The sequence below is a fragment of the Typopeltis vanoorti genome, chromosome 4, assembly GCF_054136105.1.
Source record: "Typopeltis vanoorti isolate ZY-2024b chromosome 4, IOZ_Tvanoo_1.0, whole genome shotgun sequence".
In the NCBI taxonomy this organism is placed as follows: Eukaryota; Metazoa; Arthropoda; class Arachnida; order Uropygi; family Thelyphonidae; genus Typopeltis; species Typopeltis vanoorti.
The window spans coordinates 169,590,157-169,608,019 of record NC_143552.1 but is presented as its reverse complement, the minus strand read 5'-3'; the positions used below and the strand labels follow the sequence as shown (position 1 = coordinate 169,608,019).

Genomic DNA, 17,863 nt, shown 5'->3' with positions numbered 1-17,863 from the left:
AGAAGCATGGAGGATTTGGGCTTCCAGTCTTAAAATTCTGCAATTTAAGCAATACAACTTAAAAAATCCATAAAATATTGTAGACCTTCTCCTGTACTACCTGAGTTTTCATCTTTCCTTGTTTGGAATAAATGATTATAAAGGTCCAAAAAGCTGAGATTGTTCCTGAGTACTACAACACTCTGGCACTGACATTCTTTCCATTAAAAAAAAAAGTAAAATTTGGTATGAAGATATCTTTAATCTCTTTCACTGTGAACTTCCACAGTTGGGTACTGAAAACAACACTTTATTTCATAACTTACTCAAGTTCCTCCCTAACATGAGGGATCTTGTTTGGAGAATTGCATATGGTCACCTACCAGTCAATACCATCAAATGGAGATACTTTAACATTGGAGATCCAATCTGTGACTGATTGGAAATAGTAGAACATGCATTCTACAGCTGCTCTCTTGCCCTATGTATTTGGAACAGTTTATGTAATATGTTGAGTATTCCATTACTTACAACAGAACAGATTCTTTTTTGTGCAATACTTGCCACCTGTCAGCAATGGGAAGAGAATTTTGATTTTTATAATTAATGGCTTAAAATACCATTTATGGAAGGTTAGGAAGAAACGTAGATTTGAAAACCAGCAATATGACATTTAAATGCTTTACAATATTGTATTGCAGAAATTTTATTGTTCAGTCAGAAGCATTCTAGAAGATATCAATTTTTGACTAGATGGTGTAGACCATCCACATTGTGCAATATTCACCTCGGGAGATAAAATTTTTACTATAAGGTTTTTTTTTAAATGGTTCCATCCTTTTAGTTCAATGTGGTTTTATAGTCAATTGCAGGGATGACTGGAGAGCAATCACAGGCAGAGACCAACTCAAGATGGTTAACTCAGATAAGACAAACTACCTGGGTATCAGTCATCTTTGTGCTTTAGTTTCAATTTGTCTTTTGGTTGTTCATCTGCATGAGACTGGTGAAAAAGGAAAAATGATAGCCTTCGGGTTAAACGATGGTATAAAAGAGCTGAGTCCTCTCTCTCTCTCACATACTATCGTTTCTTTCTCCTAATACTATCAGGCTCTCTTGCACCACTAACTACTCTAAGCCTATGATGAACACCCTTTACTTTTTCACCTCAAGAAAGGTTGAAACCAATCTGAGTAGTTGCCCTTCCCATAATGCACAGCATCACACATATCTAAAGGGAGGGGGGGGGGTGCTTTGCATTACGAGATACTAAGGCAATGAAGTCATTAGTCTCTATATACAAGTAGCCCAGCCGTGAAGACACTTCATGTGCAAACTTTGTTTGCTTACACTTGAGTAAAGGATGAAACCAAGAATATAATTTCTTGTCATCTTTAGTTTATCAGATACCCCCAAGTGAAAAAATTTTCAAAATTAAATATGTTAATCCAAGGTTAGTTAGTGTGTGCCATTAGTGCTGTTATTTATAATAAGAAAAACTAATAAATATAAATAATAATAATGAAAAAATATGGGCTTTTTTTAGATAAATTTGTTTAATTAACACATTCAAGAGCATTTTCAGCATTTAAATTACCTGACAGCATTTTTCAGTAGTTCAGGAAGAATATAATCTAGTGGAATCTGAATGTATGGAAAGGAGCAAGTTAAATGACCATTCAGTTTAATGGGTGGAGCTTTTCCATATTTGTGAATGGCAACTTGTCTGAAAAAGAGATAATAATGATAAGAGCCTATGAAGTACAATATATTTTTTGATAATCATAAGGACAATTAGCTTATTCAATGAAGAATATGAATATGGTGACAATTAAAAAAAAAAGTAAGAGAGTATACGATTTCAAGGAAAGTTTCATTAAATTTCATTATATTTCAATTACAGCCAACCCACTATAAGCAAACTCTTTGCTGAATTCACTCAGTATAACTAAAATTTCCAAGCCAGTCTTGTACACATACAGACCATTGAATTAGAAACCTTTATGTAGATTCAATGGAAAAATAACCCGCTTTGCTTGTCTAAGAGGCATAACTGTGGTCCTAAGACAGTCTGTCAGGAACAAGATCACTATTGTCTGAGAAGGCTTGTACAGATAAACATAACTTCAACTTCCTGTGTGCAGTAATTGACCAAAGCATTTTTAATGAAGGCTGTTCGCAACCCATATCTCACCGAACTATGCACAGGGAATTGAAGAGAATCAGTACTGGCAGCAGTATGCCTATATGGAAACCACTGATTACCACAAAGAACCAGAAAGTTCATCTACAGTGGTGTCAGGAATACCATGACTGGACTATGGAAGACTGGAAAAGTCATGGTCTGAGAAGTCACAGTACACCTTGTTCTGTATAGACTTAGTTTGTCTTTTGTACTTGTTTCTGTTTCTTATTGACTGTTAACTTTAGATCTAGGTGGTTGATGTCTTGTCTTTAATCAATAGTAGCAGAGAGTTTAGCAGGAGCCCCATGAAGCAATGAATCCAGCTTGCCTTTCAAATACAAAAAGGTTTTGGAGGTGGTTTCATGGTGTGAGGAATGTTCTGTTGGTACGGAATGGGTCATCTGATATTGCTGGAAGGTTGGGTGTCCTTCAAGGAATATCTGAACATTGTTGCCAAAGTTAACATCATGCAACGTTGACTTTTTTTTATCCAGCAGTTGAGGTAGTTTCATGGATGAAAATGCTACTGTCCATCATGCAAGAATTATTCAGCTGTGGTTCAACGAGCATGACAGCAACTTCCACCATCTTCATTGGCTCCACAAAGCCCAGATATCTGAAACACATTGAGAATGTATGGGACATGTTAGTTAGAAAAACAGATCTGGGAGCAAAGTCCTCTGCCATCAAATCTGAACCTGTTAAAGGATGGTAAATGCCTGGTATGTTTAGACGTAGATGCAATCCAACACCTTGGGAAATCTATGGTAAACTGCATACATGCTATAATTCAGGTTAAAGGAGATCCAACAGTATTAAATAAGTTTCTAATTCAGTGGCCAATATGTGTAGTATCAATTATTTCAAGTGTACCATTTCCCAGGAGTTAGTTCATACTAATTCATTCACATATTGTTTAACTGGATTTTTCCACTTGAAGTTTAGAAAATTATAGAATGGTGAAAACAGACCAGAAAAATAAAAATATACATAATATCTCCAAATAAATATGTAATTCCATGCTGCCAATGAAAAATTTTTCCAGTAAATGTCTTAAAAAACATATCATGTACATCAGGCATGTTAAACTCAAGTCTTGTGAAAGGACACAGCCCTTGTATGATGCTAAGCTGAGAGGGCTGCACTGTAAACATTCAAATTAATTTCAATAGTGACCGTGCACTGCTTCATGAATTCATCTTCAGTAAAGCACTTTTTGGAAATGGTTGTGCAACATCATAACTAGCCCTGATGACTGCTTCATTCTCTTTACTGACTTCAATTAACAAATAGTGTTTATTAAGAAGCTAATATAAAATCCTTGAACCTATTTTACCTTTGTACTGATTGTATTCAGAATGATGAGTTATGTAGTGGTGTTTTAAATTACATTCCTTAGGAACATCAAAGTTCTGATTACAGATTAAGAGAGTAATCCAATGTTTTACTATGTAAAAGTAAAGCAGCTCAATACTTGTGAAGAAACATGTTCTGTTCATGAAATTTTCTGGTTAACTTTGGCAAACATCTTCATTTAAACACAACTCTTCGTTGACAATTTGGCTCCAAGAACATATTTCTGATGCAATATCTTACTGAATCTGCCTGATGTTATACACAATGGACTTCTTCCATTTGCAATATTATAAGGTTGCTAAAAAGTTTTAACAATTTTCCCCCCTTTAATCTCAAATTCTATGCACACATTAATCATTACAGAAATCGGAGGAGATAATAAATAACAAAAACTGCATTTATATCAAAACACCACAATTTATAATGGCAATGCTCAGATTAACTCAATGAATGAATTATTATCTACTGCAAGCACATACTTTTCCCTAGAAGCCAGTCTGAACTTTTGGCACCACCATGATACCAGTGGAGTATTCTATCTAGCAGGACAATTTCAATTTGATTTCTAATGTGAGGGGTATTTATTGATTTAATACGCACAGAATTTTCTATTTTTTTTTTTAATTTTTATATTACTTTATTTAATTGACAGGAAAAAATTTGTCATAGGAGAATGCACGTCATACAGAACAAATACATGCAGAGATGTGTATAAATACACTAAGATATTTGGCTAGATAAAAATTATATCATGTTAAAGAATTCCACAGTTGAAATCCATCTACTAATTACACATAATAGTGCCTCACAGTATAAACATCAGAGAAAAGTACTTTGAGTTACTGATATTTCACTAGATTTCACACATAAATTACAATGGTCAAATACACAGCAGTCAGATTTTTACAGAAAAATTGCTAAAAAGGAACTAATATTCCATCAACGTGTCCTTTAACCCTACGGAGGTCACGGCTGATCTGACAGATACAAACAAATTGTTTAATATAAATATTCTTACACATATCCAGTGTATAGCTTGGAGGTCATGAGTAGCTGCGCATGCATATATTACAAGTGATATCCCACACTGTTCATGCAGTCAGTTTTGGTTTAACACGTGTTATGTAAAGTTGTGTGATGAAGAAAAAGGTGGCAAACCTTTTGGCAACTCCTATAGGTAAAGATGACCTTGTTACTGCTTCTGTCTGGTATCTCCAACTCTGGGCCTGGCTCCCACTGAAGAGACCCCAATAAAGGTCTAAACTAGTCTGGGTAGTGGCCAATCCCTTAATGCATAACAGTATACATATCCACAAGGAGATGTGTTTTGCATTATGGGAGATACTGGGATAGGAGTGTTGGTAGCTTGCTCCACCTTTGCTACGAGTTGCCTGGTGTTGTACTACTTACCCAGGTAAGATAGTACAACACTATATTCAGTCCTGAAGATATTTTCAGATGCAAACTTTGTTTGCTCTCACTGGGATAAAGGATTAAACTAAATTTATCATATCAAAGTTGTATGATGTTTCATAGTAAATTGTATCTGAGAGATATTGCGACATCCGATATCAGTATAGTATTGATTTAGTTTTTTATTTTTATTATTTACCATTGAAAATGGCTGGAAAAATATATCGATTGGATAATCCATCAGATGTTGAAGAGATTCAGCGATTTTGTTATTCTATTCCAATGATGAGAATGATGGAGTCAAATACAAAAGAGATATTTGATAGTAAATTGTATCTGAGAGATACCATGAACTCCAATATCAGTACCATATTGGTTTAGTTTTTTTTTTTCTTTGTTCAATAATTTCTAGATTGTAAATGAAAATAAATAAACCATTATGTATTATATCTGCAGTGTTTTTTTTTTTTAAGTTTTTATCGCATTGTAGCACATACTAGTAACGAATGTATTTCTCAGATACATGCGACCTATGCTGCAATTTTTTCGACCATGACCTCCACAGGATTAAGGACCAGATAAAAACTGGAATATCATGTTAGAATGGCTGTCTCTCAGATGTTAGGAAAATTAATTCAAACATAAATTACTGAAGCCAAGAGTAGTATTTCATAGCTCATGCTAATTCTAAAAATTAGTCTCTCAGACTATTAGCAACTTGCTGATGCATTATTTCATCTGTTGTATGGAGGGCGTGTGGCCATTGGCTATAAAGGTGTTGTGAAGATAACAGTTCTGTGGCAAGAACTATCATTAGAATAAATAGCTCTATGAGGGTGTGTTTTGAGGATGCCATACTAACGGGATAGTATAGAGAGAGAATGTTAACAATGTTCAGATAATAGAGGGGTGAGAGTATGTTTTTTGCTGTTTGACAAGTTTGTGAGAAAGGCTGTCTGTACTCAACAACGGGGTATCAGGTTTCTGAATTTTCTTACTATTTTTTTCATGCTCATCCACCCATATGGGTGGATGAACATAAAGCACTGACAGTATCCCTTACCAATGATCTCTTCAAGATACATAAGCTAGGTGGTCCATTAAGACCAGTTGTAGATGGCATTGGCTATCCCCACATAAAGTTTCCAAATACTTGTCTATGTTATCTTCATTTACTGGAAAATCTGCTTCTCATACCAAGAATCAGTGGCGCACCCAGAGGGGGGGGGGAGGCCAGGGGATCTTGCCTCCTCCAAAGGGGGGGAAAAACACTAGAAAGTTTCCCAAAAATCTTTTCCTAATTAAAATAAATTTTTTTATTTACGTTGTGTCGCGTCTTCTATTCCTATACTACTTATGAATTAGCGATCATTGCAGATGCTCAGTCATAGGTCATATGCGATGCGTAGTGTGTATTCTAAAATTGTCTACTCAACTCCCCCACCCCCAAGATTAAATCCTGAGTGTGCTACTGCCAAGAACTCCTTATATTTTAAAACAAAAGTTTGCAATCTTCATTTAGAACCTTCAGATATTATGATTAGTCTTGATATAGTATCTCTTTTCATGAACTTTCCTTTACAGATACTATTTTTTTTTTTCTAAGATTAGCCGGCCCAGTTGGCCAAGTGGTTAGCGTATCCACTCTTCAGCCTTTTGGCTGGAGAGTGGATATATCGAATCCCGTCATGGGCATGGATGGCGTTGGTGTGGATGACGAAGGTAGTTGCAGCTGGTGGAGATGGAGAGTTGGAACCCTTCCTCAATGAGTCTTTGGACTCCCTGGAGGTGTTATGTAATAATAATAATAATTTTCCACAGGATGTTACCAAATTTTTTGACTTTGTAATCCACTCTGGTTATTTCAGTGTACAAGACAAATTATACCAACAGATTGAGGGCACAGCTATGAGTAGTTCCCCCCCCCCCCCCTCTGCTATTGCCAATTACTATATACAGCATTTTTAAGATCTCCTTAGACATTTCTCCTAAACCTGCAGTGTGGTACAGATTTGAAATGAGTTTCAAAAATAAATGTGTTGCACCCAAGAATTCAATTTACCTTAGAAGAGGAGAATTAGATGTTTTAGTTCTTCATCAACCAGATAGTTTACAATTTTCTGTTTTTAGAAAAGAAACTCGTAACTATCGTTATATCCATGCTACTTATCATCCCAACGTAAAAGTTGGAACCAAGACTTAACTGCATTGTAATTATACAGTGGTCTGGAAAAACTTTGAAAAACTCCACTGAAAAACTTTGAATTATATCAAAATCTGCTTTTCATGAAAATTACTTTAATGAATCTTTTATAAAGAAAGTCTTTAACAGCTTTAAGCCACTGGCCTTTAGATCTCCTGAAGATATCATTCAGATTCTACACTGTATATTAAAGGAATTTCTGAACATGTTGCTACAGCCTTAAGATCTCTTAATATTGCAGCATCCTTTTGTCCAGTGAGGAAAGCAGAATGGAAAAAGACAAGCTTTCTCCACTTAGCCTTCCAGGTGTCTACCTAATCTCCATACTTTTTTGGTTTGTCTTACTTTGGACAATCTGGCAGATCTGTAGATATCCATCATGAGGAAGAAATTTTACATCCTTTACCATGAACCAGAATAGTCTCACCTACATGTGTGTAGGTGAGAACATGCCATCTCAACTAAACATAGGATACTTTGGGAAAAAACTCAACTTTTACATAAATATTGTAAGCAGTAATATTGAATAACATAATAACTAGAATGTGTCAGAAGAGAGGATTGGAATGTGTGGATGTTTGGAGGGCATTGGAGGACAGAGAGGAATTGTATGCGAGACGCCGTTTGCATTTGCATGAGGAAGGACGTAGGCATCTGGAGAGATTGCTGTTCTGAACGAGTTGGTGTGTCAATGCAGGGAAACTAGAATGCCCAATGTGGATGGTAGCTCGGTGGCCTGTGGTGGGAATGGGTACTTCGGAGAAGGGGGACAACATCAGATAATGCTGACCCCAGTGGAGTCTAAAGGAGATAATGCTGGGTACAGAAACAGTGGCATTTTTATGCTTTATACTAATGCCAGGAGTATCTGGAATAAAGGAGAGGAATTGGTGGTGCTGGTAGCATCAGCCTGGCCAAAGATTATTGGGATCACTAAGATGTGGTTGACAGAAGAGGATATAATAACAGGAATAGAAGTAGCAGGGTACAGCATTTTTCGGCAGGATAGGAAGTGAAAGAGTGGTGGTGGAGTACTGCTTATGATAAGTGATGACCTATGTCCTCTAAGAGTGGAGACTTTGAAAGGCAGTGACACTAATGATTTTGAAAGCATATGATGTGAGGTAGAGGTGGGCAAGACAGCATATTTAGTGGGGTGTTGCTACAGATCCAGGAGCACAGAAGGTCGGGACCAGAAAATGTTTAGACAGTTGAGCTTGGCAAGTGCAAGAAGAATGACTTATGGGAGATTTTAACTACAGCAGTATAAATTGGGGAGAGGAAGATGCATGTAGCAATAAGGGAATGGAATTTCTAGAATTCTTGAGGGACAAATGTCTTAGGCAACATGTAATAGAGGGAACAAGACGTTCAAGAGTTTTGGATTTGTTCATAGCATCAGAAGAGTTGATAATAAGTGAGATGACATCTCTCCCACCAGTTGGAGAGAGTGACATTGTGGTTTTGACTTGGAAGATGAATACACATACAGAAGTATCAAAGAGACAGGAACGTATGTGGAATTATAAGGCAGGTGATTATAATAGTCTTAGACATCAACTTTGGCAAGTTTCATGGAGAGAGGAATTGCAAGGCTAGGATATCATTATTGCTTGGGAAATTGCTGTATTCCACAAGTGAAGAGGACACGATTTGGTGTAAAGTGGATGATAAACAATATTAAACAGGAACTTCATGTGAAAAGGAGGCTATGGAAGAGATATAAGGAGACAGGTGAAGTACAGATGCATGAAGAATATAAAACACAGGTCAGGACAATGACTAGTATGTTAAGGAAGGCGAAACTGGAATATGAGAAGAGATAGACCCTAAGATCCAAAAAAAAAATCCTAGGGAATTTTTAGCTATGTGGCCAGTAGGAGGAGAAATGATTGTGGAAGAATGACATTGTGGGATAAAAATGGAATAGAGTGACTGATACAGATGTTCAATGAACACTTTATTGGTGTATTTCATCCTGGAGGAGTAAATTTTAATACTAGAGGGATAGGGCAGGTTTGAGGTTTAGAGGTGCAGGAGGAAAGCATGTTCCAAATACTGAGTACGCTGGATGTCAGTAAAGCTGTGGGACCAGATGGTATTTCACCACGAGTTTAGAGAGATTGTGCTAAAGAACTGACAGCTCCTTTGACCTGGCTTTTCAATGAAAGTCTGGCTATGGGAAAGGTGCCCAGGGAATGGAAGTAAGGTAAGATAGTGCCATTGCATAAGGGCTGGAGCAGAGTGGAAGTGTCTAATTATAGGCCAGTTTGTGTCATCAGTAGTTGTTAAGATCTTGGAGAAATTAGTTAGGGACCGTATACAGCACTGGGCAAATGAGGGTAATGTTATCTGTGAGAGTCTACATGGATTTGTCAGGGGTACTCTTGTTTTAGTAATATGCTAGCCTTTTATAATAAAGTTACAAGAGCAGTAGATGAGGGAAAAACATATACTGCCATTTTCTTGGATTTAGCAAAGGCATTTGACAGGGTGCCACATGATAAGCTGATATTTAAGTTGCAGCACATGGGTTTGGATGTCAGGTTGGTCAACTGGATTTAGGATTGGCTGTCCAATAGGTATCAGAGTTGTGTATGATGGGGCAGTTTCAAGGAGGCAGAGGGTTACACGTACTGGAGGAAGTAAGGGAGACATGAGATCGGGGGATTGATAGAAACCTGAAATTCAGGGGACATATTGCAAAGGTGGTAAAGGTAACACAGAGGATCGCTGCAATAATGAGAAGGACACTGACCTGCAGAGATAAAAGAATTATCTTTCCGTTGTATAAGACTCTGATCAGATCACACTTAGACTATTGTTCTCAGATTTGGTGCCCAGGATTTGAAGGGGATAAATTAACCGTGGAAAGGGTACAAAGGTAGATAACAAAGATGGTTTCAGGACTGTACAATGTTAGTTATGAGGATCGGATGAGAGAATGTGGAGTGCAGAGTTTGGTGGATAGAAGAAGGAAAGGTGATATGATTGAGACTTTTAAACTGTTGAGAGGTGGTTACAGAGTTGACACTGGGGTGTTCTTTTGCTTGATTGAACAGCAGTAAATTCCTGTTTTTTTAAATCAGGAATTTACTGATAGTGTTGTCCTAATGATGCTGTAGTTTTTTTGTTTGTTTTTTAAATTGATTCTTTTATTGTAATTTATTTTGTGTTCCACTGTTTTTGTACTGAAGATGCATTTGATACTTTGACAAAAATTTTTACATCTGATACATTTATTTCATGTGAGTTTAAGTTTCATTCTTTAATTTTTAAAAATAGGAGTCTTGTAGAAGACTGTTCATTATTATTATACCGCAGAACAGAACATGAAGACCGATTGAGAATTAGTGGACTGCAGACACTAATACAGAGGAAAGAGGAATGATATGATTGTGACTTAAACTTCTGAAAGAGTCACACAAGATACCAATATATGGAATTTTTCATTTTATGGAGGGTGGAGAGAGGATAAGAAGGCATCCGTAGAAATTGAGAATGAAAGCAGTCAAGAAGGGTGAGAGCTAGATTTTTCTCTCAGTGGTGAATGGCTGGAATGGATTACCTTTGAAGGTTGAATACAGGTAGTGTGAATGAATTTTTTTTTTAACTGAATAAAGCAATTAAAAAACCATCACATGAAAAAACTCAAGTCCATCAAACAGTAAGCTATAACTACCACACGATCTTGTAAAAGTTAATTTATTCATCAAGCCACTCAGCAAAGCAGTCAACCTGTCAGTTGAGGTTGATTTTGCCATCACACCAAAACAAATATCTGTTCTAGAAATCATGACCAGCATTGAACATGGAATCTATAATTTGTTTCTTATCTCGGCTTGTGATATTTGTTTGGACGTAGCCAATTTTATTCTGATAAAATCGAAACTGCCAAAGAACAAAATTCCACCAAAAAGAAATAGCACTTAAAAAAAAAAATTGTTATAACCAAACCGGATAAGGGTAATGCAGCTCTCATGATGTATCAAAGAGACTATAATAATAAAAAAGATGATCTTCTAAAAGACTCCTTTACTTAAAAGGTTACAGATCAAAGTCCCACTGATTCTCAGAAAAAAAAAAAAAAAAAAAAAAAAAATATATATATATATATATATATATATATATATAAGAGTTGCATCTTAGCCTAAAGAAATTACCAGAAAATAAATCTTCCCATGTTAAACTACACTGGATATATAAAGCACCAAAAAATTCATAAACCCAATTACCGCCTTTGTTTTATGACAGAATGGCATGTTTGTGGGCAGTGTCTAAACAGTTAAAAAAAAAAAACTCACTATTTCTCCCGTCACAGGAAACACTCCCTCCTTGCAGAAGAGGAGGAGAAAAAGAAGCAGCTAAGCTCAAAGTTTAAAAGTTCAAAAATTTACCTCTGTTAATACAGCAATTGGAATGTTAGAAGAAATGGACCCCTACATGAAGAGATTTAGTAAATCAGAATGAATGATGCATGCCAATTGCTTGCTACACAGAAATTTATGCAGAAAAGAAAAGGCAAACTGGACTAGACTAAGGTGGATGTGTAATGTAAACATTTTTAAAGAGGACCAGGAGTGGGCTTCTCTAAAATGTTGAGCATAAACCTTCAACTAGTTATGCGTCTATGAACCATCCTCAGAACAATTTGTTCCAAATCCTTAATTTGTTGTTGATGACCTTGCCTCCTCCAATGAATCATCTCATTAATAAACCAGCATCTTTGAAGTATTAACCTTGTTCTATGTGTTTTCAAGTAATTATTTTACAGGTAAATACACAGAAGCATTGTATAGTAATCCCTCAATTAATGCACCCCCCGATTAGTGCATCATTTTTTTTCGATACCAAAATTAGATTAGTGTGCCTACATACATCTTAAAAATAAATGTTACAGATTTTAAAAATTTTCTATCTATACATTTTTATGGCTAACTATTTTAAAAAATCACTCCCCAGAATGATATAATTTAGTTACTGATTTAAAAAATTTTACAAAGTTATTTTTAATGGCATACTACACTACTTCCATGTACGCTATGTATACTATGTTCCAAATTTTTACCGCCAAAATTTATGTCATCTGCTAATTACATAGCATTTTCCTGATCATATCTCGTACCTCCTTTGCAATTATTTTCCTTACATTTTTTTTTTATTTTAAAGTATTTTCCCAACCTTTCATCATGAGTAAAAGAATTAGTGAGCAAAAAAAGTGAAAGTGTGAAAATGACTCGTTGGGAGAAAAACTTGAAATAATAAAGAAAGTGAACAAGGCGAGTCCAGAGCAAAGATAAGACAAGAACACAAAAATGGGTGAATCAACTATAAGAGTAATTTTAAGCAAAGCTGCTGAATACAAAGTATTATAATGACTGAATTAGAGACTTGTTTGCACACGGATCAAAGATTGTAACCAAAAACAGATCCTGCTAAGAACTGATCTAATTAAATCAAAAGCATTAAGTCTCTTTGCAACCTTGAAAGAAAGGGCTATCAATGATAGAAAAGAAGAATTCCACATTAGTGCTGGGTGGTTTGAGAAATAGCCTACATGATGGTCTAATCACAGGCGAAGCTGCAAGTGCCGATAAGGAGGTGGCTGCAAATTATCCAGAGATCTGAAGAAAATTGTATAAGAAAGGGGCTATTGTGACTAACAAATATTTAATCGATGAAACTGGCCTGTTTATTGGAAGCCAATACCTTCCAAGACTTTTCTGACTAAATCAGAGAAATCTCAGCCTGGTTATAAAGTCGCAAAGTCGAATGAAATTACTGCTAGCAATATGTGATTCATTTTGGAAGCCCATTCTTCCACATCGTGCAAACGATTTTAAAGGCTTTTCAAATGAATCTAAGTTAATTAAATCTCATTCTGAGAAACTGAGCGATTCCAACCTGCTAAATTTAGATCACAGTGGGATGATCCTGAAGAATATGAAGAAAATTTAATCACTGATAAGCCCAAAGAGATTTCACAGAAACAAATTTAAAATATTTTTCGTGCAACCCAAACTTTTAAATAGCAATGCTTAGAGACTGACCTTTGTGAAGAGAGAAGCAGGAAAATTTACAGAAGAGGCAGTTGTATGAAAAAAAAGAAACAGAATGCCTGCCAGAATAATAGATTTATATTTTGAATATGTTTTATTCAAAAAACAGCTTCATAGTTTTCCTTTAACTATGCCCTGAAACATACCCTAATTCTTTTATAAAAAAATCAAGGGTAAAACAAGAAACTTGAGGGACAAATTATACTTTTTTTCCATAGGTTATTATACTCGATTAGTGCGTTTTCGATTAATGCACCTGTTTTAAAGAATGCATTAGGCGCACTAATCGAGGGATTGCTGTATACTCATTTTTCATTATAGCATAGTACTATATGAGGGTTGTTTGAAAAGTTTGGTAAAAAAAGTTAAACACATTTTTTCGGAAAAAAATCACCTTCATTCTCATCATAGTCTCCATCGAGGTCTACACATTTTGTTCAGAGAGTTTCCAATTTTTTCATACCATCTAAAAAGTAGGATTTGTCAAATTTTGCAAAATAGTCATTGACAGCCTTGATGACATCCTCGTTCAAAGAAAATTTTTTCCCACCAGGCCAAATTTTTAAGTTTGGGAACAAGAAGTCATCATATGGTGGATATGGAACCAATTCAAACCTCACTTCGTGAAATTTTGCCATTGTGACGGTGCATTGTCTTGATGAAAGAGCACTTTTTGGTGCACTAATCTTGTCCGTTTTTTCTTCAGTTCTTTTAAACGGTCTAACAATGACATACAATAGACTCCTGTTGTTATTATTATTATTATTATTGTTGTTCCGGGAAACTCCAAGGAGTCGACAGACTCATCGAGGGAGGCCCTAACATCATGTCTGGAACAACTATTCAACATTCACACAGTTTCTATCATATCTTGCCTTGAACTCATTCACGGTCGTAGCACCCACAACAGACTCTGGAAGCTTATTCCACTCATTCACCACTCTTCAAGTAAAAAACCTAGCTCTAACACCCTTGTCAACCACGCTCTTGCCCAGCTTCCATGCATGGCCCCTAGTCCTCCCACCACCAGTCATATTTTCAAAAATATCTTCTGGATCAATCTTATAAAAACCCTTCAGTAATTTGAATGTCTCAATCATATCACCCCTCCTTCGCCTATCGTCCAATTTCTGCAACCCACAAATCCTCAACCTATTTTCATAAGGTTCATTCCACAGACCTGCTATCATCTTGGTCACTCGTCTCTGGACCCTCTCCACTTCCTCCCCATCACGAAGAAACCCTGGTGCCCATAACTGGGCACAGAAGTCCAGATGGGGTCTTATCAAGGCTCGATACAGAGGAACAACAACTTGCTTCTCTCTGCATGTTAAAGTATTTTTCATAAGCCAAGTAATTTGGTGAGCTGTTTTAGTTACTTTTGCAATGTGCCCCCTAAACTTCAACTCCCTATCCACCAGCACTCCCAAATCCCTGGCCTCATCAATCTCCTGGAGTACGGTTCCACCTATGCGATATACTGCTGCTATTCTTTTCACCCCAAAGTGCATAACCTTACACTTTGTCACATTAAACTGACATCCATTTTTCCTAGCCCAGTCCTCCAAACTATCCAAATCATCCTGTAAAATTTTGACATCCTGTGCACTCACAATTGCTCTACCCAACTTTGCATCATCAGCAAACAAGTGAACACTTCCTCTCAAATCCTTTCCAATATCATTGATGAACAAATTGAGACCTGCGAACAGAGCCCTGCGACACTCCACTAGTCACAAGACGTCTTTTTGACTCCACTCCTGAATAAACCACTCTCTGGTATCTCTCCTTCAACCACCCTCCTATCCATCTTACCAACCCTATATCTATCCCCCATCAAATTATTGTCTCACCATTTTCTAAAGAGTCTATCATGATAATTCCCAAAGAATTATCATGATAGACTTTTGGTGCACTATGGGTTATTGTTATTGGGAATCCCAAAAAACAGTGGCCATCACCTTCGCAGCTGACAAAACGGTCTTCACTTTTTTCAGGCATTGTCCACTGTTTTGACTGCTGCCTCAGGTGTGAAGTAGTGGATCCAAGTTTCATCTACAGTCACAAATTGATGCAAAAAATCATGCAAATTGCGATTAAACATAGCCAACCACTGCGTTGAAATGTCTTTTAGCATGAATTTTTGATCAACAGTCAAGAATCACAGCCCATCACGCACACAGCTTTTTCATGTGCAATTTTTTGTGCAGGATATTATACACCCATTCAGTTGAGATGCCTACAATCTCAGCAATCTCACGCACTTCACTCGGCGGTCTTCCATAACGATACCATGGATTTCGTCAATCATTTCCTTCATAGCGACCTCAGTCGGGCATCCGGAGTGACTATCTTCGATAGACTTGCCATGTTTAAACTCATTTATATGAAAATAAACAGTCTTTAATGCTGGTGCAGAGTTTCCATGAACTGCATCTAACTTGGCTTTGATCTGCACAGCTATCCACTTCTTCAAATAAAAGTGTTTTATCACTGCACAAAAATCGGTTTTCTCCATTTTTATGAAAAATGTGAACACGATAATTTTAAATGTTTGCCAAACGAGAACTACTTGTTGCACGTGGCTAAAGTTTTGCCAGGGGGTCATGAAAAAGATGATACGTGACAACACTGGTATGAATGAATGAATTATGTCACTGTCTATTGGAAATTTATCAAACTTTTCAAGCAACCCTAGTAATTTTATGTTATAATTTTATATTGTATTATCATCATCTTCAAATTCTTGATATGTACCCTGAAGGGAATTGTGATAGTACTACATATTATGATAATACTACATGCAAAAGTTGCATCATTACTAACTTCCTACCAACAACTTTCCTCCAAATCAATCTATTATCTATCAAGACTCCAACATTATGAGATCTTATATTTCTTCTAAGGCAGAGCTTCTAAAACTGTGGGTTGCAACCTCATTTGGGGTCGCGTAACCGAATGTAGGGGTCGTGAAAAATTTGGCAACAGTAAAAGCTTTTTACGACCAAAAATTAATTCAAAATCAAACACATAATGAATCCAAGGTGTTCCAGGCAGCGCTCACCTGTGTTGCATCGCACTACTTCACTGCAGCCTTGGTTTTGAACACGCAACATGCAAGCTTTGCTCTGAGCATGCCGTCATGCCATGCAACGTTGCCAGAAACACCTCAGCTCAGATTCGAGACTATTGTATTGTAATTCTTTATGTAAATGGTAAAATTCTATGCATACCAAAGAATTATTTTAAAATAAATTTCTTTATGATTTGTTATCAGTAAATGTTTGATTTGTATACCTATATACCCAAGGTCGCGTAAAAATTTCTCTAGCGAAAAGGGGTCGCGAGTGGGAAAAGTTTAAGAAGCTCTGTTCTGAGGCACTTTTTTAACTGTATTAATCCACTATATCTTGTTCTTCCTCTGGGTCTTTTTCTAGCCAACTTTCAAACACTTGTTCTGCTATTCTTTCCTCTCCCATAAGTGACCATACCACCTGAGATTAGCTCTACTAACACATTCGTGAATACTAACAATGGCAAGTTCTTTCCTAATACCCTCATTTTTAATATGATACTGCCATTGATGCTATCTGTTCACTCCCCCAATCTTTCTATATCTGTTGTCTCCAGTCTTTTATCAAATGTTTTAATCCTAACTCAACTCTCAGATCCATAAGTAAAAATTTTTTTTTCTAATTCCATATAAATTTATTCAGCTGACTTCATACCATACTAGCTTTACTAATTCTGTTGTCTATTTCCATATTTAATTTGTCATTTTCACTAAAAATTGTGCTTAAATAGCCAAAATATTTTACCTTCTTCTATAGTTTCACCATCCGGGATAGTTCATGCTTTCAACGTTTCTGCCTACCTTTCACTGTCTTTGTCTTTTGTTGCTGAGTTTCATACAAAATTTGTTACAATAGCTATTCAATGTAGTCAAGGAATCTTGAAGACCTATACTGGATTTATATAGAAGTATAACATCACCTGAATAAAGCAAGGATCTGAGATTAACATCTCCAATTTTGACATCAAGTTGAATACCACTTTCCTTCAATAATGTGATTCATACAGATAATATGCACCCTTGTCACACACCTGATTTAACATCAAACTCTCTTTCTGTACCTCCTACAATTCTAACTGCTGAGTTACAATTCAAATAGACACTATGTGCAATCATTTAAATAAAATTACACACGTAAAGCACAGTTAAATATTTAACTGACTAAGATTATAGTACAAACATCTTGGTACATGTATTGTGAACTATCGTCTATGCAGTATATTATAATGGGAAATTCAAAAATAAAACAACTATGAAGGTGCATGAAGCACTGAATGTTTTTGCCATTTGCGAGACATCCAGATGAAAAAAGTGATACTGTTAGTGGTCCAAAAGAGGTGTGTATGCACAACTAAAAAATAATTTAAAAAATATAGTTTTTAATAATTCCCCAGAATTTTGCATGGTGTACATGTTAAAATTAGGGTGACACAGGACCTTAGCACAATCTTCAAAAAGACGTTTTTATAAGAACATGTGTAATAATTTAGTATCCCAGAGGATCCTGTAGATAGTGGTGATTCCATGTTTGGCTAGACCTGATGTGTGATGTTTCTTCTTGGAGGGGACATAGGGATGATGTCCATAATACATGA

General features: G+C 36.2%; 1 protein-coding gene across 5 annotated transcripts in view; it reads right to left on the bottom strand.

Annotated features, from left to right (window-relative positions):
- The window catches only part of LOC150107839 (branched-chain alpha-ketoacid dehydrogenase kinase-like), a 309,936-nt gene that overhangs the window by 57,163 nt on the left and 234,910 nt on the right, over positions 1 to 17,863 (bottom strand). For all 5 annotated transcript variants that reach the window (XM_090392088.1, XM_090392087.1, XM_090392090.1 and 2 more), the window contains one exon: positions 1,577 to 1,705. In XM_090392088.1, the coding sequence (XP_090248214.1) occupies positions 1,577 to 1,705 (129 nt within the window). The remainder of the gene's footprint in view (positions 1 to 1,576; positions 1,706 to 17,863) is intronic.